At 40.7% G+C, this 15,113-nt stretch overlaps 1 protein-coding gene across 4 annotated transcripts in view; it reads left to right on the plus strand.

The window, feature by feature from the left end:
- Nucleotides 1-920: 920 nt before the first annotated feature.
- The window catches only part of INTS6 (integrator complex subunit 6), a 111,007-nt gene continuing 96,814 nt past the window's right edge, over nucleotides 921-15,113 (plus strand). For 2 of the 4 annotated variants that reach the window (XR_009331688.2, XM_059041517.2), the window contains exons 1-3: nucleotides 944-1,576; nucleotides 1,953-2,030; nucleotides 2,860-3,009. Coding sequence is in view for 3 of the 4 variants with exons in the window: in XM_059041517.2 (XP_058897500.1) it covers nucleotides 1,466-1,576; nucleotides 1,953-2,030; nucleotides 2,860-3,009 (339 nt within the window). In the remaining variant the exon portion in view is untranslated. Of the gene's footprint in view, nucleotides 1,577-1,952; nucleotides 2,031-2,250; nucleotides 2,402-2,859; nucleotides 3,010-15,113 lie in introns of those variants that run through there. The other 2 variants (XM_059041518.2, XM_067016806.1) reach the window with 2 other exon arrangements.

A 15,113-nucleotide genomic window follows, 5' to 3' on the forward strand; every position in this document is an offset into this window, starting at 1 on the left:
GAGAGGTTATTTCTTTGGGTAGGACGGGTTATTTTTCCCCGAGTAATAGGGCAATAAACTGTTTATCGATATTTGAGTCTTCCCCCGCCGCCCTTTTAGGGCTGAGTTCGGAAAAAAAGGGTTTGGTCCCTTTCTGGCGGGTCCTCCAACGAGGGCTCCTGGCTAGGTCCAGCCCTCACCCTCGATCGTTGCCCAACGCCGACCGAGGCTGCGGGCGGGGCTCGCCCCTCGTCCCCACTCCCCTACGGGAGCGGAGTGACTCGCGGAGATTAGTCCCTGGTCATAAACAACCTCTCACTTCCCTTCCCCCGCCCCGGGCCCGCCCGCGCTGGGGCCGGCCCTCCGAGGCCCAAGGAACCTCCTCCGGTGACCGCGGGCCCCGAGCCCTCCTCCGGAGGATGACCGCCGGCCTGCCCCGACTCCTAACCGGACGTTGGATCACTCTACTCATCCCCTCCTCACTCGCCCATTGGGGAAGGGGTTCGCTATTGCGACCTCGAAACAGGAGCTGAAGCCAGCCTCCATTTCCCTTCCTCCGACCCCTATCACCTCCAACAGCCAAGGAGGGGCCGACGGGCCTCACGCGCAGACTCACGGCCGCGGCCACCCTGCGCGCGCCGACGCGGCCCCCGCCCCCATACCGCTGTCCTTCCGCGGGCTGTCCCCGCCCCTTCCCGGAGCCCGCCTCCGCGTCTGCCGGCCCGCCTGCTCTCCCTTAGCGCTCGCTCTCGCGCGCACCCGACGCTCCGCCTCCGCGCGTGCTCCATAACTGTTCCCGGAGCCAGCCTCCAAGCTTCCCCCGCCCCTGAGCTGTTTGAATATGCTAATAAGAGGCCAGGGACCAGCCATTAGATGAGCGGGGCGGTGCATCACGTGGCTAGAGGACGTGTCAGGGGGCGGAGCCTCTGCAGCCCCTGCCCGAGTTAAAACCGGAGTGTGAGAGAGAAAAGCGCTTCAGTAGCGAGAGGGGCTGAGAAAGTGGTGACACCGCCGGGGTGCGGAGGGAGTCCCTGAAACTTCTCCCAACAGCCCCAGGGCCAATCTCCCCTCAGCCCACTCCCTTCTTCGCCAGCTCCCAGGTCCCCACTCCCTGCACCGGGGGTGGGGTTGGGAGCCAGGCCCGTCTCCCGCTGGGACACACACAGGGGCCGGGAGCGGGGACGGGACCCCCGAGGCGGGGGGGACGGACCGACAGACAGACGGCCGGGCGCCCGCCCCAGCGGGCAGGCAGGAGGAGGCGGAGGCGGGGGTACGACTGGGAGGACTGGGTCTGGGGAGTTTCCTCTCAACTATCGGGGGAGAAACTCCCCGCAGCCGGAGGAAAGACCCAGACCGTGTTTTCCTCCCGGGGGCCGCGCTTCCCCGCCCCGCGTAGCGGCGGTCGCCGCCGCCGCCACCGGCGCCTCCACCTCTACCATCTCCTCTTTCTCCACCACCTCGGGCCCCGGTGTCCCCGGCCAGCACTATGCCCATCTTACTGTTCCTGATAGACACGTCTGCCTCTATGAACCAGCGCAGCCATCTGGGCACCACCTACCTGGACACGGCCAAAGGCGCGGTAGAGACCTTCATGAAGGTACCGACTGACCGAGCCCGGGCGGCGACCCCGGTCCGGTGGCCCGCGGGCGGCAGGGGTGGGGGGAGGGCGGCCGGGGGCGGCGAGGCGGAGGTGTCGGGGACCTGACTGCGGGAGCTGCCGGGCTCGGGGACCCCCTCCCCCACCGCGCGGGCGGGCGGGCGGGCGCTGCAAGCCGGGCTCGGCCCGGGCCGGGGCTCCGGCCCCGGGCGGTGTGCGGGGGCCGATCTGTGTGTGGGGGGCGGCTGCGGCGTGTGCGGTACTGTGGGGGGCGGCGGGGCCGCTGGGCGCCCCTTCTCCGCCTGGTAACCTCGCCTCTGTGCTTCCCTCTCGCCCGCCCTGTTCCTCCTCCCGTCCCCCACCCGCTCTCCCGCAGCTCCGTGCCCGGGACCCTGCCAGCAGAGGAGACAGGTATATGCTGGTCACTTTCGAAGAGCCGCCCTATGCTATCAAGGTAACAGCCCTCGCCCTCCCCCTTCCCTTCCCTTCCCTGTTCCTTCCTCTCTCACCCTCCCCGCCCCCCCATTCACCCTTCATTATGCTCCCCTCCCCCACCCGCTGTGCTCCAGGCGCTGAGGTCTTTTCCCCTGCGGGCTCCCACCCCCTCCCCCGCTACGGAGCGTCCTGGCGCGGCGCGGAGTCGCCGGGCCACCGCCGTCCCCTCCCCAGCCCGGTCCGGCGGCGGCGGCGGCGGCGGCGGCGGCGGCGCTGCGATCAACATGGCCGACATTTCCCCTCCGCGGCGTGAGCGGCAGCAATGAACTGTGGGGGATATTTATTCAAGTTAGCCCGAGTGACAGCCGGGCCCGGCAGCGCCGAGCCTGGGTCTGCATTAAAGGGGAACCGGTCCGAGGCCGGGGCCGGGGCCGGGGCCGGGGCCGGGTGGGGGGGGGGCGGGCCGCGGGGCTGGGGCTACGGAGTCTCCCCGAGAGGGCCGCGGGCCGGTGGGACAGCGCGCTAGGTGAACTTCGCAAGTCCCGCTTACTTCTGCTTTCCACCAGTGTCTTTGCATCCCCGAATTCTGGGTATGAGGCTGGGGAGTACGCTTCCCGGGGAAGTTATAAAGTACGAAGGCTGGTATCTACTGAAAGCCGTAGAGCCAGCAGGTTTATTCTTGGCCTCCTTTGGAAGAGAGTTTCCTCAGCAGTGATGCGGTATTGACACGTTACTGAAAACCGTGCAGCAAAGTGAAGCAGCTCCTTGGTGAACGGCAGATTGTAACGGCCGTCCGTGTGCACATGGCTTTGAAAGATGAAAAAAAATTCTTACGTTTTTCTTTTCAGGCCGGATGGAAAGAAAACCATGCAACGTTTATGAATGAACTGAAAAACCTTCAGGCTGAAGGACTTACGACTCTTGGCCAATCCCTAAGGACAGCTTTTGATTTATTAAATTTAAATAGATTAGTAACTGGCATAGACAACTATGGGCAGGTAGGTTGACTATTAAGGTGGAAAAACAGTTGATTTTTCTTTTTGTGGAAAAACAGTCCGATCCCGAAACTATATAACGTGAAATACAAGTATAAAACATTTCAGATTAAAATCCAGTATGCACATAATACAAAAGTGAAACTCTGACCACACTGTATATGGTTTTATAGCCCTCATTTTTTTTCCTTTTCTTAAAATGTATTTGTGTTAAGAATTCGAATCATTCTTTGCTATGAAGTTGACATAAATTTAGTTTTAATCCCTTAAAGTTCACTCAGGAAATAAACGGGAAAACATCCTGCCTCACCACACTCAGTTTCTCTGGTAGTCTGTCCACAGGCAGTTGTGCATCTCTTGCAATGACTGACAGACACTAGTTGATTAGTGGTCTTAAAACGTTAGAGGAAATTATTCTATTTGTTGTATCAGGGTTTAATTTAACCATATTGTATAGCTCTGAAAGGTAAGAAGGTTTTCATTGTAGTGCATTAACTAGCTGAGTACATTAAGATTTCTCAGCTTTTGAGGTGTGTCCAATAAGGCACTATGCAGGAAGAATTCTGAAGCCTTTCTTGAATTAAATGGCAGGTCCAGAGTTTTGTTTTAAAACTCCAAGCCCTTGGAAAAGAGGCTGTTTGAAAATATGAAAGAACCCTTCCTTTCTCCCTTAACTTTCCCAGTTCCTCTATTGCACTTGCTGTTAGCTCTTTGAAGATGAGACAAGACCATTAAATCACATGATGGTTCACTGTGGGATTAACGCAAGGTGGTCCATTATAACACTTTTTGAGATAACTGGCCTGGGAAGTAAAAGATACTGAAGAATGTGTAATGTGACACATAACAAAGGAATATTAAATCCAAGGAGTTCAGTTCCTATGTTGTTGAAAGCACTATTACCGCAGTGATACTTTTAGGCACATATTTTGTTCTTGTTCCCAAGTTCCATGAGCCACAGTTTTCAGGAGTTTCACAAATTTCAGGGAAATTCTTCCAACAACTACAGTTTTTGGTTTCTTTTAAATAGAGAGAAGCAGAATTGTTCCCTCATTTTAGAAATGTTTATACTTTACTTTTTAAGGGTAACTATTCAGTGCCTGAACATCTTTGGCTTTGGAAATGGTTGAATGTAGTCCTGTTGCATTTAAAATATATGTTGCAACTTGGAGTCACTTTGTTTCTATCTTTATGGAATTATGGAATTGCACTTCATGTATTTTCTCACACATTAATCTTTTTCTGTTTCCCCTTTCATGCTGCTTTATTTTTCAGCTTTTAGTAAGTTGGGCAGATTTGCCATGAACTTTTCAGTTTGTTTCTTTAAAATAATGGATTTATTTCCTTTCATTTAACTTTGTTATCTGTAGCGCTGTGCAGTCTTATTGCTTAAGGTTTTGATCTAAACTTTGAGTTCAAAAACAGATATGAAACTTGCCATTATTCAGTTATCCTTATTTCCTTATTATTGGATATACTAACTTATTATTTGGTTGTCAGGTTGTCAAGTGTATAGCAAAACTACTAATTTCCTGTTCTTCTGTATCACATTTCATAAGTGGGAAAGGCATTTAGATACGTTTACCTTTTACCTCCTATTAAAAAATATATATATTTCTTAGGTGTTTCCTTAGAAAAAACTGATTGTCATGGAGAGGCTGAGGACATTTGTAATTTAAACCGGCATTTTCCTTTTCCCAGTTGCCATCTTCCACCAGAGGATACTTAAGTTCTTGTCTATAAAGCTCACAAAAAAGTTTGAGGTTGAAGGTGGTCCTGCTGTGCTCTTACCACTTTGACCAAGAGAAGAGCCTGGAGATAAGATGTTTTTGTATGTTAAGATTTATTAATTCAACAAGGGGGAGAGATTATGCCTTTCACTTATTTTGATGAATAAGCAAGGATGCAAGGAGTAATATCCTGAATTGGCACATGAAAATGATACTAGCATTAAAGTAACTAAGGAAGCCACAATTTTCGAAATGAAAATGACAATGATTGAGTCTAATGATTATGATTCTCATGATTAATTAGAAGAAAACATCTTCCCAGAGACATTTTTCATCATAAGATTTTTTCTTGCTGATTTAAATATACATTTTGTATTCAAAAAAGGATAAATTATCAAGAATTTTGGATGTCTCAAATATTTAATATTGAATATAGTTCATATATTTTTTCGTAAGGTTATCTGCGTATTTTTTGTGGACTACCAGTATTCTGTAACCTCAGTGTTTCTTGTAAATACTTCCCCTTTCATGCTCTGTATTAGGATCTTCGGAGCCCACAGTACTAAATGCTTGTATATAATCTCAGTAGTTGAAGGAAATGAGAAAAGGTGAGCTAGATGAAAGGGCATATTGATTTTATAGAACATCTAAAAACCTTTATATAAGTTTCTGAATAATTTTTCTTAAACACTTAAATGGGGTTTATACATATGTGTATCTGTATATTTGTATAGATATTTCCACACGAGTTCCCACCACCCACATACATGCACATATGTGGTTTCCATAATCAATTCCAAAAGTATTTTTAATATCTGTATCTATATTGCATAAGTTTAGTTGGCATACCTACAAATAAAACATCTTTGAGATATTAGCTAGGATACTAAGAACTTGCAGGGCATCCGTAAGGTTAAAGTAGCTGAGAAAAAAATGATTCTTGGTGAATGTTTTCTCAAGCACTTTGGATATCTCACTAACAAGTTCCTTGCATATAGAAGTCCTTATAAATATTTAATTTTGATAATCGGTACCATTTGCTGATACTTCTACAATCATGGAACAATGTGTAGTCAATCTTTTCTTTATAAATTATAGTAACTTATTAAATTGCTTATCCTTGCAGCTAAATTTGATAGATTTTTTTTCACATGTATTCACCAGAGTTTCAAATAATGCTGATCTTTTGAGAGCCACTGAAAATTTGAACCTGCTTTAATATCTAAAGTTTGGACATAGAGGTCTGATTAAAGTTTCCTATGTAGATCGGTTTATTTTTCATACTTTTCCAAATTGTTCTATTTTCTGTCAATGTTTTCAACATTGTTTATTATTATTTTTTAAGTTAGGTTCCAGTTAGGTTTAGCTGCCAAATACTACTCTGGCGTGCAGTTCATCATTTTTGTCACTGGACTGATTCCACACTCCTACTACTGAATATACCAGTACTGATTCAGTTGTTCTAGGACTTAGAATGGAACCTGACCTACTACTGTATGCCTTTGGTGAAGACAATCCTTGAGTAATACCATAAAAGGAAGTATAATATGTGTTTAAGTTTTTGAGGGTTTTCTATTCCAAGTGTTTACCTCATTGAAAAATGGTGAAAAAAAAAAAAAAGAAAAATGGTGGCTTTTAGACATCATCAAATTGAATGAATCTTAGGGAGAATAATGTTAGCCAGTTTCATTCTTTAGCATAAAGAGCTATATGTGAATTTAGCAGATAATTCAGGTAGATTTCTAATAATGCTACTTTTTTCCCTTTACCAAAGCAGCAGTACCCATTTAGTTCTCAGGTAGTACATAATAAAGGCTTCTCTTTTAATGTTGGTAGGTGAAGTAATGAAAACTTGACTCCCATTTGGGTTTTTGGTTTCCTTTAGGCTATCAAGAAATATGTAAACAATAGTTTGGTATTTATTGACCTATAGATATCTTTTCAAAAGAAAGTGGATTATTATACTGGAACATTCTGTGCTGAATATGAACTGGAGACATTTTTTAAGTCTCTGAACTCTTTTTTTCTCATTTTTAAATTGTGGTAAAAAACATAACATCAGATTTACCATCCTAACCATTTTTAAATGTACAGTTCAGTAGTGTTAAGTATATTCACATTATTTTGCAACCAATTTCCAGAACATTTTCATCTTTCAAAACTGAAAGTCCTTTCAAAACAATAACTCCTCATTTCCCCGTAACCTCAGCCCCTGGCAATCAAAGAACGGCACCATTTTACTTTCTGTTTCTATGAATTTGACTACTCTAGAGATGCCACCTATAAGTGGAATCATACAGTATTTGTCTTTTTGTGACTGGCTTATTTTACTTAGCATAATGTCCTCAAGGTTCATACATGTAGCATGTGTTGGGATTTCATTTCTTTTTATGGCTACATAATATTCCATTGTATGTGTATACCACATTTAAAAATTATTTTTGTATATACCACATTTTGCCTACCCATTAATCTGTTGATGGACACTTTGGTTGCTTCCACCTCTTGGCTGTTGTGAATAATGCTGCTATGAACATGGGGTAAATGTCTCTTGAGATCCTGCTTTCGGTTCTTTTGGATATATACCCTGAAGCGGAATTGCTAGATTGTATGGTAATTCTATTTTAAAAAATTTAAGGAAATGCCATATTGTTCTCCATAAAGTTTGCACTATTTTATATTCCCACATCTCTTCATATGCTGGGTGGACTTTTGTATACTGGCTTTGGAGAAATGTCTGTTCAAGACCTTTGCTTATTTTTTAATTGTTATTTTTTTCCATTGTTGGTAGGAGTTCTTTAAATATTCTGGATATTTACCCCTTATCAGATGTGCAATTTGCAGATTTTTCTCCCATTCCATGGGCTTCCTTTTCACTCTGTTGATTGTCCTTTTTACAGAAGTTTTAATTTTTAATGTATTCCAATATAGCTATTTTTTATTTTGCTGCCTTTGTTTTTAGTGTTATGTCCAAGAAATCATTGCCAAATCCTATGTATTGACGCTTTCCCCCTATATTTTCTTTCAGGAGTTTTAGTTTTATGTCTTACATTTACGTCTTTAATCCATTTTAAGCTAATTTTGGTATATGGTGTAGAATGAAGTAAGCTTCTTTTGCATGTGGACATCCAGTATTACCAACACCATTTGTTGAAGAGACTGTCCTTTTCCCTTTGAAAGGTCTTGGCGAACGCCTGAACTTAAGCCTCCTGAAATTATTTTCAGTAATTACTGATGGATAGGGGACTGTATAGTCAAACTTGCTTAAATGTTTTTTCTCCATCTTTAATTGTGTAAAAGAAGAGCAATGGCTAGGAATGTGAAAATTGGATTCCAATTCTGACCTTGACATTGAATTACTATGATACATTGGGCAGTCACTTTAGTGCCCTGTGCCTCTGCTTCTTTGTTTCCCAAATTGCCAGTAATGAAGCCATTTATACCGTTAGAGAATCGATGAGAGTCTGAAATGGGATGGTATATTAAAGTGTAATTTAAAAATTATGAAGTGCTCAGTAGACACAAAGCATACTTTTTCTCCCCTCCATAGATTATTCACCTCTGGTTTTCTCTTATTTTTCACCTTTGAATTTGAAATTAGTTATAAAAATCTAGTGATATTTAAAGCTGATTTTTATTACATGTTTTGAAATCTGTTAGTAGCATATTAAGTATGTATATATTTTTCACAGGGGGGCTTCATATTGCTTCCTGGGGAAGCAGTGTGAAAGGTAAATATAACTTGATCAAAGTTGTCTTAATGGCAGTTGATAAGCATAGGATAAAGTACAAGGATGGTATTTTTTTAAAAAAACAATGTTTAATGAAAACTGGGTGAATACCAATTAGCAGATAAGTCAGAAAGTCATTCTTTCATAGGAATACAAGTTAGAAAAGGAACCCTTAGAAGACAAAAGCACATGTTTTAGGATTCTTTCAAATAGGGAGCTCCCCCTAGTACGTTTAAGATGAGATTTACACAAGTTTGATATGCAAGGAACTTTTGAGGAGCACATCTATTAGGTAGATCAAGGGTGGTTTTTTTTTTGTTTTTTTTGGTTTTTTTTTGGTTTTTTTTTTCTTTGCGGTACACGGGCCTCTCACTGTTGTGGCCTCTCCCGTTGTGGAGCACAGGCTCTGGACGCGCAGTCTCAGCAGCCATGGTTCACGGGCCTAGCCTTTCCACGGTATGTGGGATCTTCCCAGAGCGGGGCACGAACCCGTGTCCCATGCATTGGCAGGCGGACTCTCAACCACCGCGCCACCAGGGAAGCCCAAGGGATGTTTTAATAAGGTTTGACTGAGCTCAAAGTAGTATAACATGGCTATGATTTATTTCCTATTGAGCATTAATTTAATTTATTATTTTTATTTATTTATTTTTACATCTTTATTGAAGTATAATTGCTTTACAATGGTGTGTTAGTTTCTGCTTTATAACAAAGTGAATCAGTTATACGTATACATATATCCCCATATCTCCTCCCTCCTGTGTCTGCCTCCCACTCTCCCTATCCCACCCTTCTAGGTGGTCACGAAGCACTGAGCTCATCTCCCTGTGCTATGCGGCTTCTTCCCACTAGATATCTGTTTTACATTTGGTAGTGTATGTATGTCTATGCCACTCTCTCACTTCGTCCCAGCTTACCCTTCCCCTTCCCTGTGTCCTCAAGTCCGTTCTCTATGTCTGTGTCTTTATTATTCATGTCCTGTCCCTAGGTTCTTCAGGACCTTTTTTTTTTTTTTTTTTTTTTTGTGATTCCGTATATATGTGTTACCATACAGTATTTATTTTTATCTTTCTGACTTACTTCACTCTGTATGACAGACTCTAGGTCCATCCACCTCACTACAGATAACTCAGTTTCATTTCTTTTTATGGCTGAGTAATATTCCATTGTATATATGTGCCACCTCTTCTTTATCCATTCATCTGTTGATGGACCCTTAGGTTGCTTCCATGTCCTGGCTATTGTAAATAGAGCTGCAGTGAACATTGTGGTACATGACTCTTTGAATTATGGTTTTCTCAGGGTATATGCCCAGTAGTGGGATAGCTGGGTTGTATGGTAGTTCTACTTTTAGTTTTTTAAGGAACCTTGCACACTGTTCTCCATAGTGACTGTATCAATTTACATTCCCACCAACAGTGCAAGGGGGTTCCCTTTTCTTCACACCCTCTCCAGCATTTATTTTTTATAGATTTTTTGATGATGGCAATTCTGATTGGTGTGAGGTGATACCTCATTGTAGTTTTGATTTGCATTTCTCTAATGATTAGTGATGTTGAGCATTCTTTCCTGTGTTTGTTGGCAATCTGTATATCTTCTTTAGGTTTTCTGCCCATTTTTGGATTGGGTTTGTTTTTTTGATATTGAGCTGCTTTTAAATTTTGGAGATTAATCCTTTGTCAGTTGCTTCATCTGCAAATATTTTCTCGCATTCTGAGGGTTGTCTTTTCGTCTTGTTTATGTTTTCCTTTGCTGTGCAAAAGCTTATAAGTTTTATTAGGTCCCATTTGTTTATTTTTATTTCCCTTTCTCTAGGAGGTGGGTCAAAAAGGATCTTGCTGTGATTTGTGTCATAGAGTGTCTGCCTATGTTTTCCTCTAAAAGTTTTATATTGTCTGGCCTTACATTTAGGTCTTTAATCCATTTTGAGTTTATTTTTGTATATGGTGTTAGGGAGTATTCTAACTTCATTCTTTTACATGTATCTGTCCAGTTTTCCCAGCACCACTTTGAAGAGGCTATCTTTTCTCCATTGTATTATTCTTGCCTCCTTTATCAAAGATAAGGTGATCACATGTGTGTGGATTTATCTCTGCGCTTTCTATCCTGTTCCATTGATCTATATGTCTGTTTTTGTACCAGTACCATACTGTCTTGATTACTGTAGTTCTGTCTGAAGTCAGGGAGTCTGATTCCTCCAGCTCCATTTTTCTTTCTCAAGAGTGCTTTGGCTGTTCGGGGTCTTTTATGTTTCCATACACATTGTACAACTTTTTGTTCTAGTTCTGTGAAAAATGCCATTGGTAGTTGATAGGGGTTGCATTGAATCTGTAGATTGCTTTGGGTAGTATAGTCATTTTCGCAGTGTTGATTCTTTCAGTCCAGTAACATGGTATATCTCTCCATCTTTTTATATCATCTTTAATTTCTTTCATCAGTGTCTTATAGTTTTTTTTTTTTTTTTTTCCGTACATGGGCCTCTCACTGTTGTGGCCTCTCCCGTTGCGGAGCACAGGCTCCGGACGCACAGGCTCAGCGGCCATGGCTCACGGGCCCAGCCGCTCTGCGGCATGTGGGATCTTCCCAGACTGGGGCACGAACTCGTGTCCCCTGCATCAGCAGGCGGACTCTCAACCATTGCACCACCAGGGAAGCCCAGTGTCTTATAGTTTTCTGCGTAGAGGTCTTTTGTCTCCTTATGTAGGTTTATTCCTAGGTATTTTATTTTTTTGTTGTTGCAGTGGTAAATGGGAGTGTTTCTTTAATTTCTCTTTCAGGTTTTTCATCATTAGTATATAGGAATGCAGGAGATTTCTATGCATTAATTTTGTATCCTGCTACTCAACCAAATTCATTGATTAGCTCTAGTAGTTTTCTGTTAGCATCTTTAGGATTCTCTATGTATAGTATCGTGTCATCTGTGAGCATTAGTTTTAAAGATGCTAATTTAAATGACAAATTTCAAGACCTAGGTTTTATTTTCTTTGAAAATACTTGCTATAATTTATCTTCATAGTTTTATACTCTAAATCTGTTTTCTAAAGAATCAAAAAACCACCCTGGTGTGTTTTTTTAAAAAGAGAATGAACAAGAATATCCTAAAGACATCAATTGCATGCTTAATTAGAAATTATTGAAAATAAATCAAAAGTTCAGAAGGTAAATAATACATTCCATTTCTTCAAAGAAATTTTTATTTTCCCTTTATGCGGAAGAATGTCAATAATTATGTATTAAACTGTACAGCTGAAAATTAAAAAGCCAGGAACAAATAATTGAATGAAGGAATTTCACTTATTCAATTATTTTCAATTGATTTGAGGTCATTTATGGTCAGAATTAGCTAAAAGTATTGTTTAGCCATGGTTGTGTTATGGATGTCTCCAAGGAGATCATATAATATTTTATAACTTGAAATTTTCCTAAATATTTAAAATTATTTTTAGTCATCATCATCCTTCACTCAAGTTTATTCTCTTATAAGTAAGATCGTCTTGGTGGGTTTCTTTTCTTTGGTTGATCAGTGCTTACGTATACCAACCCTGTTTTCTTTCATTTTATTTTATATTATTTTTTAATTCTTATTTTGTTTTTGTTTTTTTGACTGGGGCACTCTGCTTGTGGGATCTTAGTTCCCCAACTAGATATTGAACCCAGGCCCTTGCCAGTGAAAGTGCAGAGTCCTAACCACTGAACTGCCAGGGAATTCCCTGTTTTCTTTCATTTTAAATAAGTAATTTCTTTATACAAACTTAATTTTCATTTAGACCTATTATTAATCTTTTTAATTTAAGCATGGTCCCAGACCATAAAGTACTGAGTTTTTTGGGTTTTGTTTTCGTTTGACTTTATTCCCTGATCCCTCCTCTTCTTTCTCCCCAACCTTTTCTGTTGAGATATACCTTAAATACACATATTCTAATTATGAAACTTAGTAAATTTTTAAATACACTCTTGGAAAAAAAAATTGAACATTTTGCATCTACTGACAGAACTTTTCAGTAGACTTTCTGTAAATATTATTATGGTTATTGTTTCCCAGGGCTTTATAATTGAAAGTGATGTTAGATTCCATCTTTCCATCTTCCTCATTGTATAAATGTAGAAAGTAAGACCCAGAAAAGTTAAAGTGCTGAATTTCTTCACATTATGAAAAATTTCGAAAGAGAGCAATTGGTCATGAAACAGTCATGCAGATTTTATTAGTAATTTGTATTTTATTTAAGAGCAAATTTTATTGGAAGGTATAGCCAGTAGGTCTGAGTCCCTCTGGGTGGGGGTGTATCAGCAGCTCTTGAATGAAATGTGTGTCCTTTCAGTTCCTCTGTGAAAAGCAGGCGTTTCATTTTGTTGTTGTGTTACACTTAGCTTTTCTTGTAACATTTGTTAAAATACTGTTTTTTACATTCAGTTGGATTTTCTTCCCACTCCCTCCTCCCTCCCAACTCTTTGAAAAAAAAGAAAAAAAAGAATGTGAATGTGGGGGATAGTTGCCAGGATTTTATACCGTTCTTAATTTAAGGCCTGGATGCTATTATGTGTGTGTATGTATATATGTGTATATATACATATATATATATATATATATATATACACACATACATACTGTTTGATTTTGTATTTATAGTTTATTTAAAGTTTCTGATGTAGTTAATACAGGACTATTAACCTAGTCAGTTAATTAGTTGACTTTTCCCATGTAGTGTGCCAGTATTACTGCTATAATTATAAGTTTTTACCTGGACAGCTTTGTAATTAGTTAACTATCAATTAGTTTCCTTTGACATAAGATACTTTTGAAAATCTCTAAGCATTGTTGTTAAGATTCAGAAAAATCTGTTTGGCTCCGAATTCCTAGTCTACCCATGGGTTCCTGGCAAGTCATGTAATCTCTCAGCCTCAGTTTCTCCATTAGGAAAATAAAATGAAATAATCTATCTTGCAGGATTGTGGTAAAGATTGAGTGATATATGGTATAATTTGTTATTGTACTGCATGTATTACCATTTTTGTGAATTTCCTTTTATTTGAATTTTAAAAACTGGAATTGTGGGAAGAGTATTTTATCCAGCTTTTTTTTTTTTTTTTTTTTTTTAAATCCAGCTTTTTAAAGAACAAGAATTGTGGTGATAGGGAAAGAACTGCTTCATTAGAACTGGCTGTGCCTGGCTCTGGGGCTACTAGCTTATGTTGTATTGACTGACAAGTCCCTTAACCTCACTGAGCCTCAAATTTCTCATCCACAAAATGGTCGTAATACCAATCTTGAAAATGTTTTTAAGGATTGGAAATAATTTTGTTAATCATCTAGCAAAGTGCCTGCTTGGAAAAGGTTTATAATCTGAAACCTTTGAGAAAAAACAACAAAAGTTTTTTCATAACCCAACATGTATACATCACAAGAAGCTAGAATTAGCTGTCCAGCAGTTTCAGCTAAAGTAAAATGTCTTGCCATAGGGAACGTAATGGTTTTTGGCTTTGAATTGAAGCTCTGTAGATTACTCCAAAAATACTTTCCCCTTGGAGTTACAAAAGACTTTTCCCCCACATCTCTAATTCTTATTCAGAAATGGTTTGATAACAGTGAGTACTTCAAACAAACAAACATGATTTTGATTTTCAAAGCAAGAAAGGTTTTAAGCTTCTTTGAGGAAATTTAGATCTCAGCCCATTTTTAGGGCTTTGTAACAGAATATTTTAGAATTCAGGTTGGTGATGATTAGGATGGGGTGGAGGATGTCATTGTGCAGAAGAAAGGTCAAATGTAAAAGGTATGATCCATTTTATTGTTTGTAATGTAGATTTATGTGGGAAAAGAACATAATAGGATGACCCTAAAAAGGATTATTTTATGTGATATTTCTCTTTTAGGGCCTATGTGATTTGAAATTTGATTATTGGTATATTGAGAGATAATTGTACCTCAGAAGTATTTTAACTTAGAAATCTTATAATAGGATTAGTTTTAATTAGACGACCAATTTATCAGCCTAGTGATGACTTATCAAAACTTATTCTAGGTCCAACATACTCTTGCCTTTTTTATCTTTGCCTTAAAAGGAAATGACGTTTTAATGTTTTCCATCTATTAGTTTTGCTCAGAGAAGCTGGGGAACATGTGAAGGTCCTTGGGAGGATTATATCATCTAAAAAACTTTATTATAGAAAGGAAAACAGTTCTGAGTATGTAAGAAAAAGTAATTGTAGCATTAGCTATTAGGTAATGTAATTCGTAACGAGTCATCGACAGGGTTGATGCTGGCACGTTAAAGGAAAACTCTCACTTTGTCTTCAAGCTGGTGAACCTAGTTAGATATTAGGAAACATCAACAAAGTCTGCTTATTCTGGAGTTTAGACACTGGAAGCATCCAAACAACTATTCTGAAAGGATTAAAAGCAATTGATTATTTTTAATCACAGAAATTGAAGATGATTTGAGTATGCAGTGCTCTGTGAAAGGTTAGACTGCAAACCACAGTGGATGATGTAACAAAGCCTGGGTCCCTAAGACAGTGACAGATAATAGTACTTTTGGAGTATTAGGAATAAGCAAAGTGATGTCTTTGTGGTCTCTGATGTGATGCTTGAGTTGTGATGGTTCCTGATCATTTATGTACTTTGGAAGGTAATAACTAATGTAGAATT

This window comes from Kogia breviceps, chromosome 16 (genome assembly GCF_026419965.1).
Source record: "Kogia breviceps isolate mKogBre1 chromosome 16, mKogBre1 haplotype 1, whole genome shotgun sequence".
Taxonomy (NCBI): domain Eukaryota; kingdom Metazoa; phylum Chordata; class Mammalia; order Artiodactyla; family Physeteridae; genus Kogia; species Kogia breviceps.